Source organism: Pleurodeles waltl, chromosome 12 (genome assembly GCF_031143425.1).
Source record: "Pleurodeles waltl isolate 20211129_DDA chromosome 12, aPleWal1.hap1.20221129, whole genome shotgun sequence".
Taxonomy (NCBI): domain Eukaryota; kingdom Metazoa; phylum Chordata; class Amphibia; order Caudata; family Salamandridae; genus Pleurodeles; species Pleurodeles waltl.
This window is the reverse complement of record NC_090451.1, coordinates 352005419-352020340: the sequence shown is the minus strand read 5'-3', so window position 1 is coordinate 352020340 and position 14922 is coordinate 352005419. Positions and strand designations below refer to the sequence as shown.

At 45.3% G+C, this 14922-nt stretch overlaps 1 protein-coding gene across 3 annotated transcripts in view; it reads right to left on the bottom strand.

The window, feature by feature from the left end:
* Positions 1–14922, bottom strand: part of CEP89 (centrosomal protein 89) — a 1116496-nt gene that overhangs the window by 538334 nt on the left and 563240 nt on the right. For all 3 annotated transcript variants that reach the window (XM_069216542.1, XM_069216544.1, XM_069216543.1), the window contains one exon: positions 8345–8460. In XM_069216542.1, coding sequence (XP_069072643.1) covers positions 8345–8460 — 116 coding nt within the window. The remainder of the gene's footprint in view (positions 1–8344; positions 8461–14922) is intronic.

The following is a 14922-nucleotide window of genomic DNA, read 5'->3' as shown; positions in this document are numbered from 1 at the left end:
AAGGCTACTGTGACTCTACAACTTCAGCTCCAGCCAGCAACTGCAACAGCTTCCATGGTGTGCACACTCTGGGGACTCCCTGTCTTCACCCTGCACCAGAAGGACCAAAGAAATCTCCAGTGGAGTGACAGAGTCACTTCCCTGCTCCAGCAGGCACCGGCACCTTCTAAGACGATGACAGGTTCTCTTGGACTTCTCTCCTGATGACAAGCGTGCTCCTTGGAACACAGGTGGTGGACCCCTTTGACACAGACTGCCCTAAGGTCCAGCTGTCCAAATTTGGAGGAGGTATGAGCTTGCCTTCCCCGTTTGCAACAGTACCCCCAGGCACCACGTCATCTTCACCTCCTGAGGCCTCTGTGCACTATTTGCAAGAATCCTTCATGCACAGCCTGGCCCAGGTCCCCAGCACTCTATCCTGTGACGCTCAACTCGCTGAGTTGTTCTCCAGCGGCGTGGGACCTTTTTTTGTAGTGCTGCAGCAACTGGAATTTGCACCTTCTTTGTCCCCATGTCCTGGGACCTCTGTGGGTGCTGCCTGGTCATCTGTGGGTTCCCTCCAGTGTTGGGAGCCCCCTCTGCCTCCTCAGTCTGAGTTGAGGCCCCCAGGTCCCTCCTGGGTCCAGGCAGCGCCATTTTGACACAATCCACAACATTGCTTGAACCAAGGCTTGTTGGACTAATCCAGCCCTACAACTCGCCTGCATCCAACATCTCCATGTGGGACATCCTTTGCATCATGCAGGAACCCACAGCCATCTTCTTTGGTGCTCGTCTGCAGGCTTCTTTCAACCGGAGAATCCTCTTTTGCACCACCTTCTAGGTTGGCAGGGGCTCCTGTCCTTCCTGGAATCTTCTGCGACTTCTGAACTTGGTCTCCTCTCTTTACAGGTCTTCAGGTCCAGGAATCCACAATGTGTTGCTTGCAGTCTTGCTTGGTTCTTGCAATAGCTCTATTCACGACTTTTAGTGTGTCCTAAGGAAACTTGCAGTACTTTACTCCTACTTTCCTGGGCTCTGGGGTGGGGTATTTTACCAAGATTTGTGGTTTTCTTACTCTCCCAGGGCCCCTCTACACACTACACTTGCCTAGGGGGGGAATTTGTGATTCGCATTCCACTTTCTTAGTATATGGTTTGTGTTGCAACAAGGCCAATTTCTTCCTATTGCATTCTATGATATTGTTTGCACTAGCCTATGACTATTTACGTACCTGATTTTGGTGTCTAGTGTATATATTGTGAATAATACTTACCTCCAGAAGGAGTATTGCCTCTAAGATAATTTTGGTCTTGTGTCACTAAAATAAAGTACCTTTATTTTTGGTAACACTGAGTATTGTCTTTTATTGTGTATAAGTACTGTGTGACTATAGTGGTATTGCAGGAGCTTTGCATGTCTCCTAGTTCAGCCTAAGCTGCTCTGCTACAGCTACCTCTATCAGCCTAAGCTGCTAGAACACTATTACATTCCACTAATAAGGGATAACTGGACCTGGTATAAGGTGAAAGTACCTAAGGTACCCACTACAAGCCAGGCCAGCCTCCTACATCAGCTCACAACCCACAGCCCCACACACACCTCAGTCACCATAACCCCAGACACCACCACAACACCCACAGACACACCACCACATTTGCTGTTGTTTTTTAAATATCTGACTTTGTAGGAACTGTTGGTCACCCAAGACAAGGGTAGATGTTTACTGTATGGATATGTGGGTGTTGATCCAATTGGGGTGTCATTGCATTGTATTATGTTTGCTAGGGTAAGTATTTCATCTTGTGTTGGCCAATGTCAGCATGTATGGTGTAGATTTGTCCACTGATATAGATTGTACTTTCGTCTGATGTGCAAGAGCTAGAGTTTTGTTTGTCCACACATGAAGGGTGTTAAATTGTGGTAGCTTCCTTTGGATTTGACTGACCACGTGTCCACTTTGATGTGTGTACCTTATAGCTACATCATCTAGATGTCTGGACCATGCTGTTGCCGTTGTATGTGCTTTCTTGACTTGCACTTACACATTTGGCAGCTAGGCATATCACTGGGCTCAAATGTTGTTTGTCCCTGAGATACATGAAGGGTCAGTTCCTATGCAAATGCTGTTTTAGGGACATTTGCAAAGTGAAATGTGTCCATGAATACTCCTGATGTCACCATCACTATTATGCAGGTATTGTTTGCATTGTGAGCTTTGGATATTCGTTTCACAACCTATTGTGCATTCCATTGACCTTCCATTGTGTTGCAACGTGGGTGCTGTGTGGGTCCATCGTTGAGTAGCACCTGTGGCAGGACGTGTGTGTGTGATGGGCTCCATGGCGGCACAGGTCATGTAACACTGCCTGCAGGTGAGTTGCTTCCTCTATGCTTTCTGTTTCCACCTGCTGGGATGTGGTGGTTGGACTGGCACGGTCACGCTGGCGGTAGGCAACATCATAATGTTTCCATCCGAAACACCGGCTCCGTCTGCCTTTTTGGCCTGCCTCACCACCGCAGTGGTGTGCGCTGCATGGTGGTGCTGGCGGGACTGCGGCAGCCTTTCCCTATGGGACTGCCAGCATCGTAATACTGTGGTCTGACTGCCAAGCAGACGGCGGTCACACCGCCGCCATGGTGGTGCACAAACTGCAAAACTCGTAATGCGACCCTTTGAGAATATGTAGCATTAATTTCAATATGTAACATTCATTTTAAAGCAAATCCACATATGTTCAGAGCACGCCATATTCATTTAAACAGCAGTCATATTCATTTAAACATGGCTTGTGTTCATTTCAATATTTGCCTAATTCATTTCAAAGCATGTTACATTTATCTCAGTTTAATTTTCATTTCAAAAAGTGTGATATTCATGTTACAGAATGTCATGCAACGTTTGATATGGGCCATATTAATTTCATCAGGTGTCATATTCATTTCAAAGTGGCTCATATTCATCTTAACATGTGTCATATTCCTTTCTATGAATGTCTTTCATTTCAATGGATGTCATATTCACCTTAACACCTGTCATAATAATTTTATCACGGGTCATATCCATTTCAACATAGGTCATATTAATTTCAATATAGGCAGTATTTATTTTGCTGTGTATCATATCAATTTCAAAGCACAACATATTCATTTTGGCAAGTTTAATTTTAATTTCAGCATTGGTCATATTCAGTTTAAGACTTGTTGAATTCATTTCGGTGAAGCTCATATTTGTTTCAATGCATGTCATATTCATCTTAGCATGTGTCATATTTCTTTCAATGGATGCTTCATTCATATTAACACATCTTAATTTTAACATGATTCATATCCATTGCAACATATATTGTAATCATGTCAATGTATATCATATCACTTTCAATGCAAGCCATATTCATTGCGATAAATGTCATGATCATTTTAACGTTACTCGTATTAATTTTAAAACATGTCAAATTCATTTCAATGAAGCTCATATTCATTTCAACGTAGGCCATATTAATTTTAACATGTGTTATATTCTTTTCAAATAATGTTAAGTTTATTTCAATGGATGTCACATTCATATTAACACTTGTCGTATTAATTTTAAGATGCAACTTATCAATTTGAACATATATTATATTAATTTGAATATGTATCATATTAGTTTGAATATGTGTCATATTAATTTCAGGCCTGCCATATTCAGTTTAACAAATCTCATGTGAATTTCAGCTGTGGTCATACTCATTTGAAGACATGTCAACTTCAATTCAATGGGGTTTCATTCATTTCAACACAAGCCACATTCATTTTCAATCACCTCCTATGCATTTCTGTGTATCTCATATTCATTGCCATCTCGGTAATGTTCTTTTCAACACAATTCAAATTCATTGCAACATGTTTAAGGTTTATTTCAAAGTACATTGTATTAGTTTCAATGTGCATTGTTTTCTTTTCAGAATATAATATATTCATTTCAATACTTTATATTATTTTCAATCTGCCATATTAATTTCAATGTATGTCATATTTCTCTTGGCATAAGTCAATCATTTCAAGAAATGCCCCATTCTTTTTGGTGAATATTATATTCGTTTCAGTGATTGCTTTATTGTTTACAGTGAGGGACATATTAATTTCAGTATGATTTATATATATTTCAGTATATTTCTTATTCAATTTGGTGTGTGTGTTATTCATATTAATCACTAAGTAGCATATTCATTCTGCCAGGTTTCATATTTGTTTTGGTTCAATTCAGATTCACTCTGCCAGGTATCATAATTATTTTGACACACAGTACATTCATTATGGTGTGTGTCATATTCATTTTGCAGCACGCTATGCATTTCAGGAGGTGTCCAATATGGGGAGCTGTAATTTTGACATGAACAGCTTCCCATACAGTGGTTTCCATACAGTGTGTGGTGCCCCTGGCTAGTTTTGACGGTGCACTGGGGAGCCGCGGCACACAGATTGGGAACCACTGCTTTATGGGCCTCTTCTGTCTGCAGCTCGGCAGACAAAAGCTCCTCATTAAGGCTGGAACACAGTGCAATAGAAGAGCAATCTGAGCAAGGAAACATGACAAATAGGTAAATAGAACAGAGAAAGAACGGTTGGAGCCTTATTTCCACTGTGGAACCTGTTCGAGCAATATGGCAGCTCATCTTCCCCTGTCACAGTGTATTGGCTATGCCACCAAGTCTGTGCCTGAGCATGTTGTGATGTGCTCCAGATCCTCCTGTACTGAACGCTGTCATGGGTGGGTAGGCAGCGCTCCCATTCCATACTTTGACCGGAGGCCAGTGGGCAAGAGTGGGTGCCCGGCTCTGCCAGATTCTAGGGGAACATAGAGGAGACCAGGCTAGGGGATTGTTGACACTGAAATAATTTTACTCTTATGCTCTCATATGCAGCAGCCATCGTGGTGGGATATGGGGCTGTCAAGTGCACTGTAGTAACTGCGTATCAGAAATGTGATCCAATGTGCTGCTCCCAAACCCATGCTGGTGGACATTTTGGGCACAGGAACCCCACCGGAATAATGAATTATTATGAACAATCCCAAACGTGATTTGGGCCAATTACAGATGTGATGGAGGTAACTTTAAAAGAAAGAAGAAGAAAAGTGAAAAATACACTTTTACCCCAAGACCCCAAAGAACAAACAAAGGGAACTGAAGTAGGAAGCCATTAAAACACTGTTGCCTATTAAGTATAATGGATCCTGTGTTGGAAGCCCAAACTAGAATTGAGAGCTCCAACTCGCACATCAAAGACATAACTTGACAACCTGAATGTAAGAGTGATGGGCACTCAAGGAGAATTGAGCAAACGTCGAGCACGCTGGCAGGTAGATGTAGGAGAAATAGAAAATGATGACTGGAGGGAAGCCCTACAGTTCCACACGAGGTGGCGATACAGGCCCTTTTTCGTCTGATCTAAAGTAAAATATTGCACAGCATATACTAATGGATGACTGTCCAGATACAATACTGCAGGAACGGTTCAATGAATGAAAAGGTAAATACCCTGATCAAGGAGAATGCAGCATTGGCAGCGAGATCAGAAATTTTGAAAAATAGAACAAGATGGTGCCAGCTACGTTTTCTGGGTCTGCCGATAAGAGTGGATAGCACACATCCTTAATAGTTCATAATCTAATAGCACCCATAACTGCTTGATTCCAATGTTCCTTTAGATTCCCAAAGATGTTACAGGATCAAGAGATTCCTTGTGCAACCTATTATAATGATATAAAGATTTAGCATTAATATTCAAAATCTCTGATGATGATGTCAGAGATTGCTTTGTAGAATCTGTGGAGGCCAAATGAGACATTTCCTTTGGGGGAAATTGAATAAATATTTTCCCTAACCTGGTGCCTGAAAGGTTGACAAGAACCAGGAGCATTGTGGTCAAGAAGCTCTTCCTTGAGAGCAGTGCGAGGATAGGCCTGCTTCAACTACAGGTGGGGCTACATATGACTACATGTGTACACTGTGTGTGGGACTATGGTCTAACTCTGTACGTATCTGCGCACAGGTGGCCTGTCATGGATAAGACCTTAATACATTGGTTATGGCCTGTGCAAGTATTATGATTTAGCCGCGTATTCCACAATAATTAAAAACATTTTTTTATCTATAGTGTGAGCAGGTAGTGCTTTATTGTGAGCCGGTAGTGATTCACAGTCAGTATATAGGGGGTCATTCTGACCCTGGCGGTCTTGGACCGCCAGGGCCACGAATGACGGAAGCACCGCCAACAGGCTGGCGGTGCTTCAATCCTCATTCCGACCGCGGCGGTAAAGCCGCGGTCGGATTGCCGGGGCCAGAGGTCATCCGCCGTTTTTGCCCCGGCTGGGAGAATCCGCCAGGGCAGCGCTGCAAGCAGTGCTGCCCTGGGGATTCTGACCCCCGTACCGCCAGCCTGTTTCTGGCGGTTTTCACCACCAGGAAGAGGCTGGCGGTAACGGCTGTCCTAGGGCCCCTGGGGGCCCCTGCACTGCCTATGCCACTGTCATGGGCTGTGCAGGGGCCCCCTAACAGGGCCCCGGCCTGCTTTTCACTGTCTGCATGGCAGACAGTGAAAAGCGCGACGGGTGCATCTGCACCCGTCGCACCACCGCCGGCTCCATTCGGAGCCGGCTCCTGTGTTGCGGCCTCATTCCCGCTGGGCCGACGGGCACTAACTTGGTTAGCGCCCGCCGGCCCAGCGGGAATGTCAGAATGGGGGCCGTGGAATTTTGACCGCGTGGCAGCCAAATGGCGGTTTCCGCCTGGCGGGCGGCGGTAGCCGCCCGCCAGAGTTGGAATCACCCCCATAGTGCTTTACAGTATTTACTTTATAGCCAAAAGCTACACCACATTTGCTCATGCTACAAAAAAGATTCAAGTTTCTTTCTTAAGGTTTAATAAGGTCCCAAGTTCCAATATAAATTTGGCCATACATTCCATTCTTCATATACTCTATGGGGCATGTGCCCTGCATCAAAGTGAGAGGGCAGGAATGTGTTGTATCTATGGTATAAGGTGCATTCCTGTCCCTTCCCTCTGCGCTGGCAGCCTTTTGGCTGCTTAGCACCAACTCAGGCACCCTTGCACCATGGTGAAAGGGTGTCTGCGTTGCATGCAGGATTGTTTTTGTGCAGGAAGGGGCACCTTCAAATAATCTGCATGGGCTAATTACACCAGAGTTACTGAGATAACGAAATAATTTAGAGAAGCACTAGACCTACTGAAGATAAGGAAGTACAGAGCGAGGGACTCTGGATTAGTGTTTCCAAGACCAGCTGTACTCCGTACTTGGACTGTGGGACAGTATAGGGTGAACTTGTTAGATGTTGTGAAGGAAAAGGGACAACGGATACGTCTGAAGACTGGTCCTGTGGAGGGTAACAGTGAAAGGGGACCCCCCCCAACCTTCTCCTGCTGGACACACAGGGGCATACAAGTGGCCAGGATACTGCTGGGTTTTCAGGGCCATTGAGGGATGCTGAGGAAGAATCCGATCCAATGAGAGTAACAAGAGCTTGGATAAAAGAGCAGGTCCTGGGTAGTGAGCAGCTCACTGCTGCTGGAAGGTGCCAGTCGAGGGATGGAGCTGCAGAACAGAAATAAATCAGGCTGAGGAGCTACAGTGGCAGGCCCTGAGCTCTCCCTTTCTGTAGAGGCATGCCAGAGCACTGTCACACGCTGTCCTTGAGATCCCCAAGGAAGCACCAGTACCCAGACTTGAATTTCTATCTCTCCTTGATTTGTGCTACCAAACCTGGCTTGACTTGCTGTACTTCATCCTCAACTTATTCTCCTTCTAATCCTCCAATGTTATGTACAATGCTTTGTTTATATTCAGAAATAAGCGTTTGTTCTTAAAATACTCCAAAGAACAAAACACAGTGTTAAAAGTTACCTTTAAATGATGCATCTCCAGTGCTTAATTTGAACCGTTGGATGTCACTGGCACTCACATTTGGGGTCCAGCACTTTTTTCCTTCTTCTGACATTTGGAAAGAGTAAGAGAGGGAGAACGGCCAAAGTGGGAAGATGGCCGTAGACAGATGGAAAATCAGTCACAAAGGAAGAACACAAGTACTTCCCTAAGTTAAAGGGGAAGGGAAGGTCTGGCAGTGATTAAAGACATATGGGATGGAATCAAGGCTTCGCAGGTTTGATATTCTGCTTGCTGACATTTAATAGCGCAGGCCACAGGCTTTTGATCACAGCTTTGGTCACTGGCATTTATTCTATTATCTATTAAGTACTGTGTATTCCAATTCAAGAAACTAAAAATAAAGTAAAAATAATGTACAAGGGATGTCACAGCAAGAGAGGACATATACCATCATAAAAATACAATTTGGTCAAATTACCTTCTTGTATATGACGATTGTGGCTCTCCTTAGCTTTGGCTTGCTGAACCTCAAATTGCTTCATTAAAACCTCGTTTTCATCCAAGACAAGCTTTGCCTGAACCTGCAGCTGTCGCCTAGAAAAATGCAAAAGATAATTATTTACTGAAGCATTATACACTACTGCATTAATATACAGTACAAGTGCACACTGCTGAATTAACATACAGTACAAATGCCTGCTGATATATTCCAGAATCACAAAATCATACAATCCAGGAGTGTGTTGCCTACTTGAGTAGCGCTTCAGATGCTCTTGTTTTGGAACGCACTTCATCCTAAGATACCAATGCATATGTCATTACTAAATTCCCTTAAAATGCACTTTATTTTACATTTTGAGGGTCACAAATATCCAAGTGCATTCAAAGACTTAGAGTGGGAGAGGTCACAAGTGTATTGTGGACCTTTACTCTTCAACCATATACTTAGTTTCCTTCTCTCATTGGCTCTTGATAGCATGTGACCAAAGTTTCCAAGTGCATCATTAGAACACAATAGGTCACCTAAATACAGAACACAGGTACTTTGCGAATGTAGGTGCTGCCTCCAACTAGAGGATAGGAAATCAGGAGATTTATGGAAATGCAGAGGGAGAGCTGTAATGGGAGACTGAGTAGATGCTACTACACATCACAGCCACAATTCTTCAGACACCCATGATGCATATCTAATTCAGCCTGCTGAGGGCCTGTGAAGTTTTCATTGCATACACTTCATTGTGATGTATTCTGACATCCTTTCAAGGTTAATGCAGGCCGTGATTTATGAACAATGTTTTAAGTTCACCGCATGCATATAAAGAATATATAATGGTAACAGCAAATATACTTTGCAAGATGTAAAACAAAGTAGGCAATAGATGAGTAGATTAATTGTGCAGTCTCACAATCAAACGTCAACAATCGCCACACAGATGTGGCAATGCAAGCAAGGGATACAAGGTATACAGAACAACAGTGAGCACTGGAGAACAAGCAATCCAGAAACGTTAGAGATCACTCCACATCTCACAGGTAGGAACAAGATTCACAAGTGAAAATTTATAACAGCCTTTTCGAACAACTACTTTACAAGATAGACTTATTTTATTCAAGAATACAAATGCAACTCAAATTCTTGGATGCGCTGTTTTCAGCATAGTATAAGAAATAAGGATTTACCTAATCAGTTCATGACATCTCCAAAACTAAACTCCCCAACCCAGCGTTTTTTGCAATTTAGAGACAGCCAACCAAAAAAGGAGACTGCCACTTTCAGGCAGATAGTTCGGGATCCTCTTAAAACACAGACAGAGAGGCATCTTCTAACAATTACTCTCAAATTAAGGAAGACAAATATTTTAAGACAGAAACATACAACCACCTTCTGGCTGAGATGCAAACATCCACCTAGAAAAAGTGAGCAATGACTGATAACCAAGGATAATAACAAATGCCATTCTCAGACAGACAAGCAGCAACCTAACATAGAGACCAGGACTGCACAACTGTCTCAAATATATGGTTGTAGGAGGCTGGACTGGTTTGCAGTGGGTACCTTGGGTACTTACACCTTCTACCAGGTCCAGTTATCCCTTATTAGTGAAATGTAGTAGTGTTCTAGCAGCTTAGACTGATAGAGGTAGCAATAGCAGAGCAGCTTAGGCTGAACTAGGAGACATGCAAAGCTCCTGCAATACCACTTATAGTTACACAGTACTTATACACAAGTAAAGACCATACTCAGTGTTACCAAAAATAAAGGTATTTATTTGGGTGACACAGTACCAAAAATATCTTAGAGACAATACTCCTGGAGGTATTATACACAATATATACACTAGACACCAAAATTAGACAAGTAAATAGCCATAGAACAATGGAAACGATAGGAAATGCTATGGATTGCAATGGGAGAAAATAGCTCTAGGGGCAACACATATACTAAGAAAGTGGAATGGAAATCGCACATTCCCCCCTAGACAAGTGTAGTGTGTGCAGAATCGCTGGGAGAGTAAGAATACAGTAAAGGCAAGTAAATTACCCCACCCCAGAGCCCTGAAAAGCAGGAGTAAAGTACTGCAAGTTTTCTTAGGACACACTACACCTCGTTTTGGGGATTTTTCAGCAGCCAACCAAGTCTGCAAAGAACAACTGCTGGATTCCTGGACCTGAAGACCTGCAAAGGAAGGGAACCAAGTCCAGAAGTTGAAAGAAGTTCCAGGAAGGACAGGAGCCCCTGCCAACCCAGAAGAGGGTGCAAAAGAAGAGACCACGGTTAGTCAAAGACTGCAGAAATGCACCCTACGAAGATGCCAGTGGGTTCCTGCGTGATGCAAAGGATGTCCCACAACGTGAAGATCGTTGCAGATGTGATTTTGTGTTGGAAGTCGCCAACAAGCCTTGGCTACGACAAAAGTGCGTTTTGCGTCAAAATGGCACTGGATGGACCCAGGAGGGACCTGGGGGCCTCAACTCTCTGTGAGGAGAAAGAGGGGGCTCTCAGCACTTTAGAGAGCCCTCAGGATGCCAGCCAGCACCCCTGGAGGTCCCAGGACACAGGACAAAGGAGAACAAATCAGCGAGTTGAGCGTCTCAGGATGGAGTGCTGGGGACCTGGGCCAGGCTGTGCAAGAAGGAATTTTGCAAATAGTACAAAGAGGCCTCAGGAGGTGAAGAAGATGCAGTACACAGGGGTACCATCGCTCTCTGTGAAGGCAAGGTCATACCTCCTCCAAATTGCATCAGCAGGACCTCAGGACAGTCTATGTCGATGATGTCCACCCTCTGTGTCCTTAGGAGCACGCCTGTCACTGTGAGAGGAGTCCAAGGGTACCAGCCGTCATCTTGGAAGGTGCCTGCTGGAGCAGGGGAGTGACTCCGTCACCCCACAGGAGATTTCTTCGGTCCTTCTGATGCAGGATGAAGACAGGGAGTCCTCAGAGCATGCACTCCATGGAAACTGTTGCAGTTGCTGACTTGGAGCTGAGGTTGCTGAAGAGAAGTATCTCTTGTAGATACTTTGTTGCAGTTACAGCTTTTCTTGGAGCAGGGTGCGGTTAATCTGAGGTCAGAGGAAGCTGAAGTTGTTGCAGAGGATTCCTGAAGGAAACTTGCAAGCAGAATCTGAAGTGAACCCACAGGAGGGACCCTAAATAGCCCCGAGAGGGACATTGGCCACCTTATCAGGTATGGACCTATCAGGTGGGGTCTCTGACGTTACCTGCTGGCACTGGCCACTCAGAGGCCCCCAGAGTGCCTCCACACCTTGCAAATCAAGATGGCTGAAGTCTGGGATACACTGGAGGAGCTCTGGGCACCACCCCTAGGGTGGTGATGGACAGGGGAGTGGTCACTCCCCTTTCCTTTGTCCAGTTTTGCGCCAGAGCAGGGGAGAAGGGGTCCCTGAACTGGTGTAGACAGGCTTATGCAAGGAGGGCACCATCTGTGCCCTTCAAAGCATTTCCAGAGGCTGGGGGAGGCTACCCCTCCCCAGCTTGTAACACTTATTTCCAAAGGGAGAGGGTGTAACACCCTGCTCTCTGAGGAAATGCTTTGTTCTGTCTTCCTGGGACTGGGCTGCCCAGACCCTAGGAGGGCAGAACCCTGTCTGTGAGGTGGCAGCAGCTGTGCAGTGCAAGCCTCAGAGAGCTGGTTTGGCAGTACTGGGGGGTCCATGGTGGAGTCCCCAGGATGCATGGAATTGGCTCACCAATACCAGATTTGGAATGGGGGACAATTCCATAATCTTAGACATGTTACATGGCCATATTCGGAGTTACCATTGTGAAGCTACATATAGGTATTGACCTATATGTAGTGCACGTGTGTAATGGTGTCCCTGCAGTCACAAAGTCCGGGGAAATGGCCCTGAACTATGTGGGGGTACCTTTGCTAGTGCAAGGGTGCCCTCACACTTAGTAACTTTGCACCTAACCTTCAGCAAGTGAAGGTTAGACATATAGGTGACTTATAAGTTACGTAAGAGCAGTGAAAATGGATGTGAAATAACGTGCGCGTTATTTCACGCAGGCTGCAATGGCAATCCTGTGCAAGGGTTTGTCTGAGCTCCCTATGGGTGGCAAAAGAAATGCTGCAGCCCACATGGATCTCCTGGAACCCCAATGCCCTGGGTACCTAGGTGCCATATACTAGGGACTTATAAGGGGGGGTCTAGTGTGCTAACTGAAAATGGTAAATGAAGTCACTAGCCTACAGTGACAAATTTAAAAGCAGAGAGAGAGCATAAGCACTGAGGTTCTGGTTAGCAGAACCTCAGTGACACAGTCAAGGACGACTGACAACACATACATTAGGCCACAGACTAAGAGCACTGGGGTCCTGGCTAGCAGGATCCCAGTGAGACAGGCAAAACACAGTGATATATAGGTTTTTATCTATGAGCACTGGGGTCCTGGATAGCAGGATCACGGAGACACAGTAAAGAGACACTGACATACACTCACAAACAGGCCAAAAGTGGGGGTAATCATGCTAGAAAAAAGCTACTTTCTCACAATGGTTAGCAAGCAGGAACTGTATTTTAGCAAACTAGCCTTCCTCTTCAGCTCTCAAGCGGAATCATTTTAGTAACATCGCCCATAAACTGACGGACAAGTTACTTACTTTTGGTAATGGCTTATTCGGTAGAGACTATATCTAGTTGCAGAATCCTTAGAATTATATCAGGCATCAGACTGGACCCGGAAGATTATTTGTGAGCAGGACCCCTTCATGCTGGTAGGTTGGGTCGTACGGCTCCGCCTGCATCGTCGGCGCTTTCTGCGCCAGTAGTGAGATCTGCGGGCACCTATGCAGGCACCACACAGGTTTCTTGTCACAACTTTCCATGCCGGAAGCGCAGAGACATGAAGAACACTGACCACTGGTGTAGATAAGAAGAGCCCTGAAAGGGTTATAGCCCTGTCCCTAGAAATCCATTCGTAGAGTGGGGAGAATAGATGGGCAGGTAAAGAATGTGCAGCTAGATATAGGCTCTACCGTAAGAGGTTCTCAAAGGTAAGTAATTAGCCCATCTGAGAGAGACTTCTAGCTGCAGTTTCTTTATCTTAGAATAGATACCCAACCAATACCACCCCCAGAGGTGGGTCTACGACCAATTTCAGATGAGGAAGCCCTGCGGGACCGAAGGGCCAAAATACCGGTCATGACTGGTGTAGGAGGCTGGCCTGGCTTGTAGTGGGTACCAGAGGTACTTACACCTTGTGCCAGGTCCAGTTATCCCTTATTAGTGTAGAAGAGGTGTTTCTAGCAGCTTAGGCTGATAGAAGGTAGCTATGGCAAAACAGCTTAGGCTGAACTAGGAGACATGTAAAGCTCCTACTATACCACTGGTGTCACATGCACAATATCATAAGAAAACACAATACACAGATATACTAAAAATAAAGGTACTTTATTTTTATGACAATATGCCAAAAGTATCTCAGTGAGTACCCTCAGTATGAGGATGAGAAATATACACAAGATATATGTACACAAACCAAAATTATGCAGTAAATAGCAAAAGGAAGTAATGCAAGCAATGTAAAGTTACAGTAGATTGCAATAGGAGCACATAGGTTTAGGGGCAACACAAACCATATACTCCAAAAGTGGAATGCGAACCACGAATGGACCCCAAACCTATGTGAGCTTGTAAAGGGTCGCTGGGACTGTAAGAAAACAGTAAATGTTAGAAAAATAGCCCACCCCAAGACCCTGAAAGGTAGGTGTAAAGTGCACCTACAACCCCCAGAGAGCACAGAAGTCGTGATAGGGGGATTCTGCAAGGAAAACAAACACCAGCAATGCAACAACAGTGGATTTCCAGAATTGAGTACCTGTAAGACAAGGAGACTAAGTCCAAGAGTCGCGACAGTGTCAAGAGTGGGCAGGAGCCCAGGAAATGCCAGCTGAGGGTGCAAAGAAGCTGCCACCAGATGGAAGAAGCTTGGTGTTTTGCAAGAACGAAGAGGACTAGGAACTTCCCCTTTGGAGGATGGATGTCCCACGTCGTGAAGAAGCTTGCAGAGGTGTTCCCACGCAGAAAGGCCGCAAACAAGCCTTGCTAGCTGCAAGGGTCACGGTTAGGGTTTTTGGATGCTGCTGTGGCCTAGGAGGGACTAGGATGTCGCCACCTGGATGCGGAGACAAGTCAGGGAGACCTCACAGAAGCAGGCAGCACCCGCAGAAGTACCTGAACAGGCACTTAGAAGAAGAGTGAACCGGAGTCCACCCGAAGTCACAAAAAGAGTCTCACGACGCCGGAGGACAACTCAGAAGGTTGTGCACTGCAGGTTAGAGTGTCGGGGACTCAGGCTTGGCTGTGCACGAAGGAAATCCTGGAAGAATGCACAGGAGCCGGAGCAGCTGAAAATCACGCGGTACCCAGCAATGCAGTCTAGCGTGGGGAGGCAAGGACTTACCTCCACCAAACTTGGACTGAAGAGTCACTGGACTGTGGGAGTCACTTAGACAGAGTTGCTGAGTTCCAGGGACCACGCTCGTCGTGCTGAGAGGGGACCCAGAGGACCGGTGATGCAGTCTTTTGTTGCC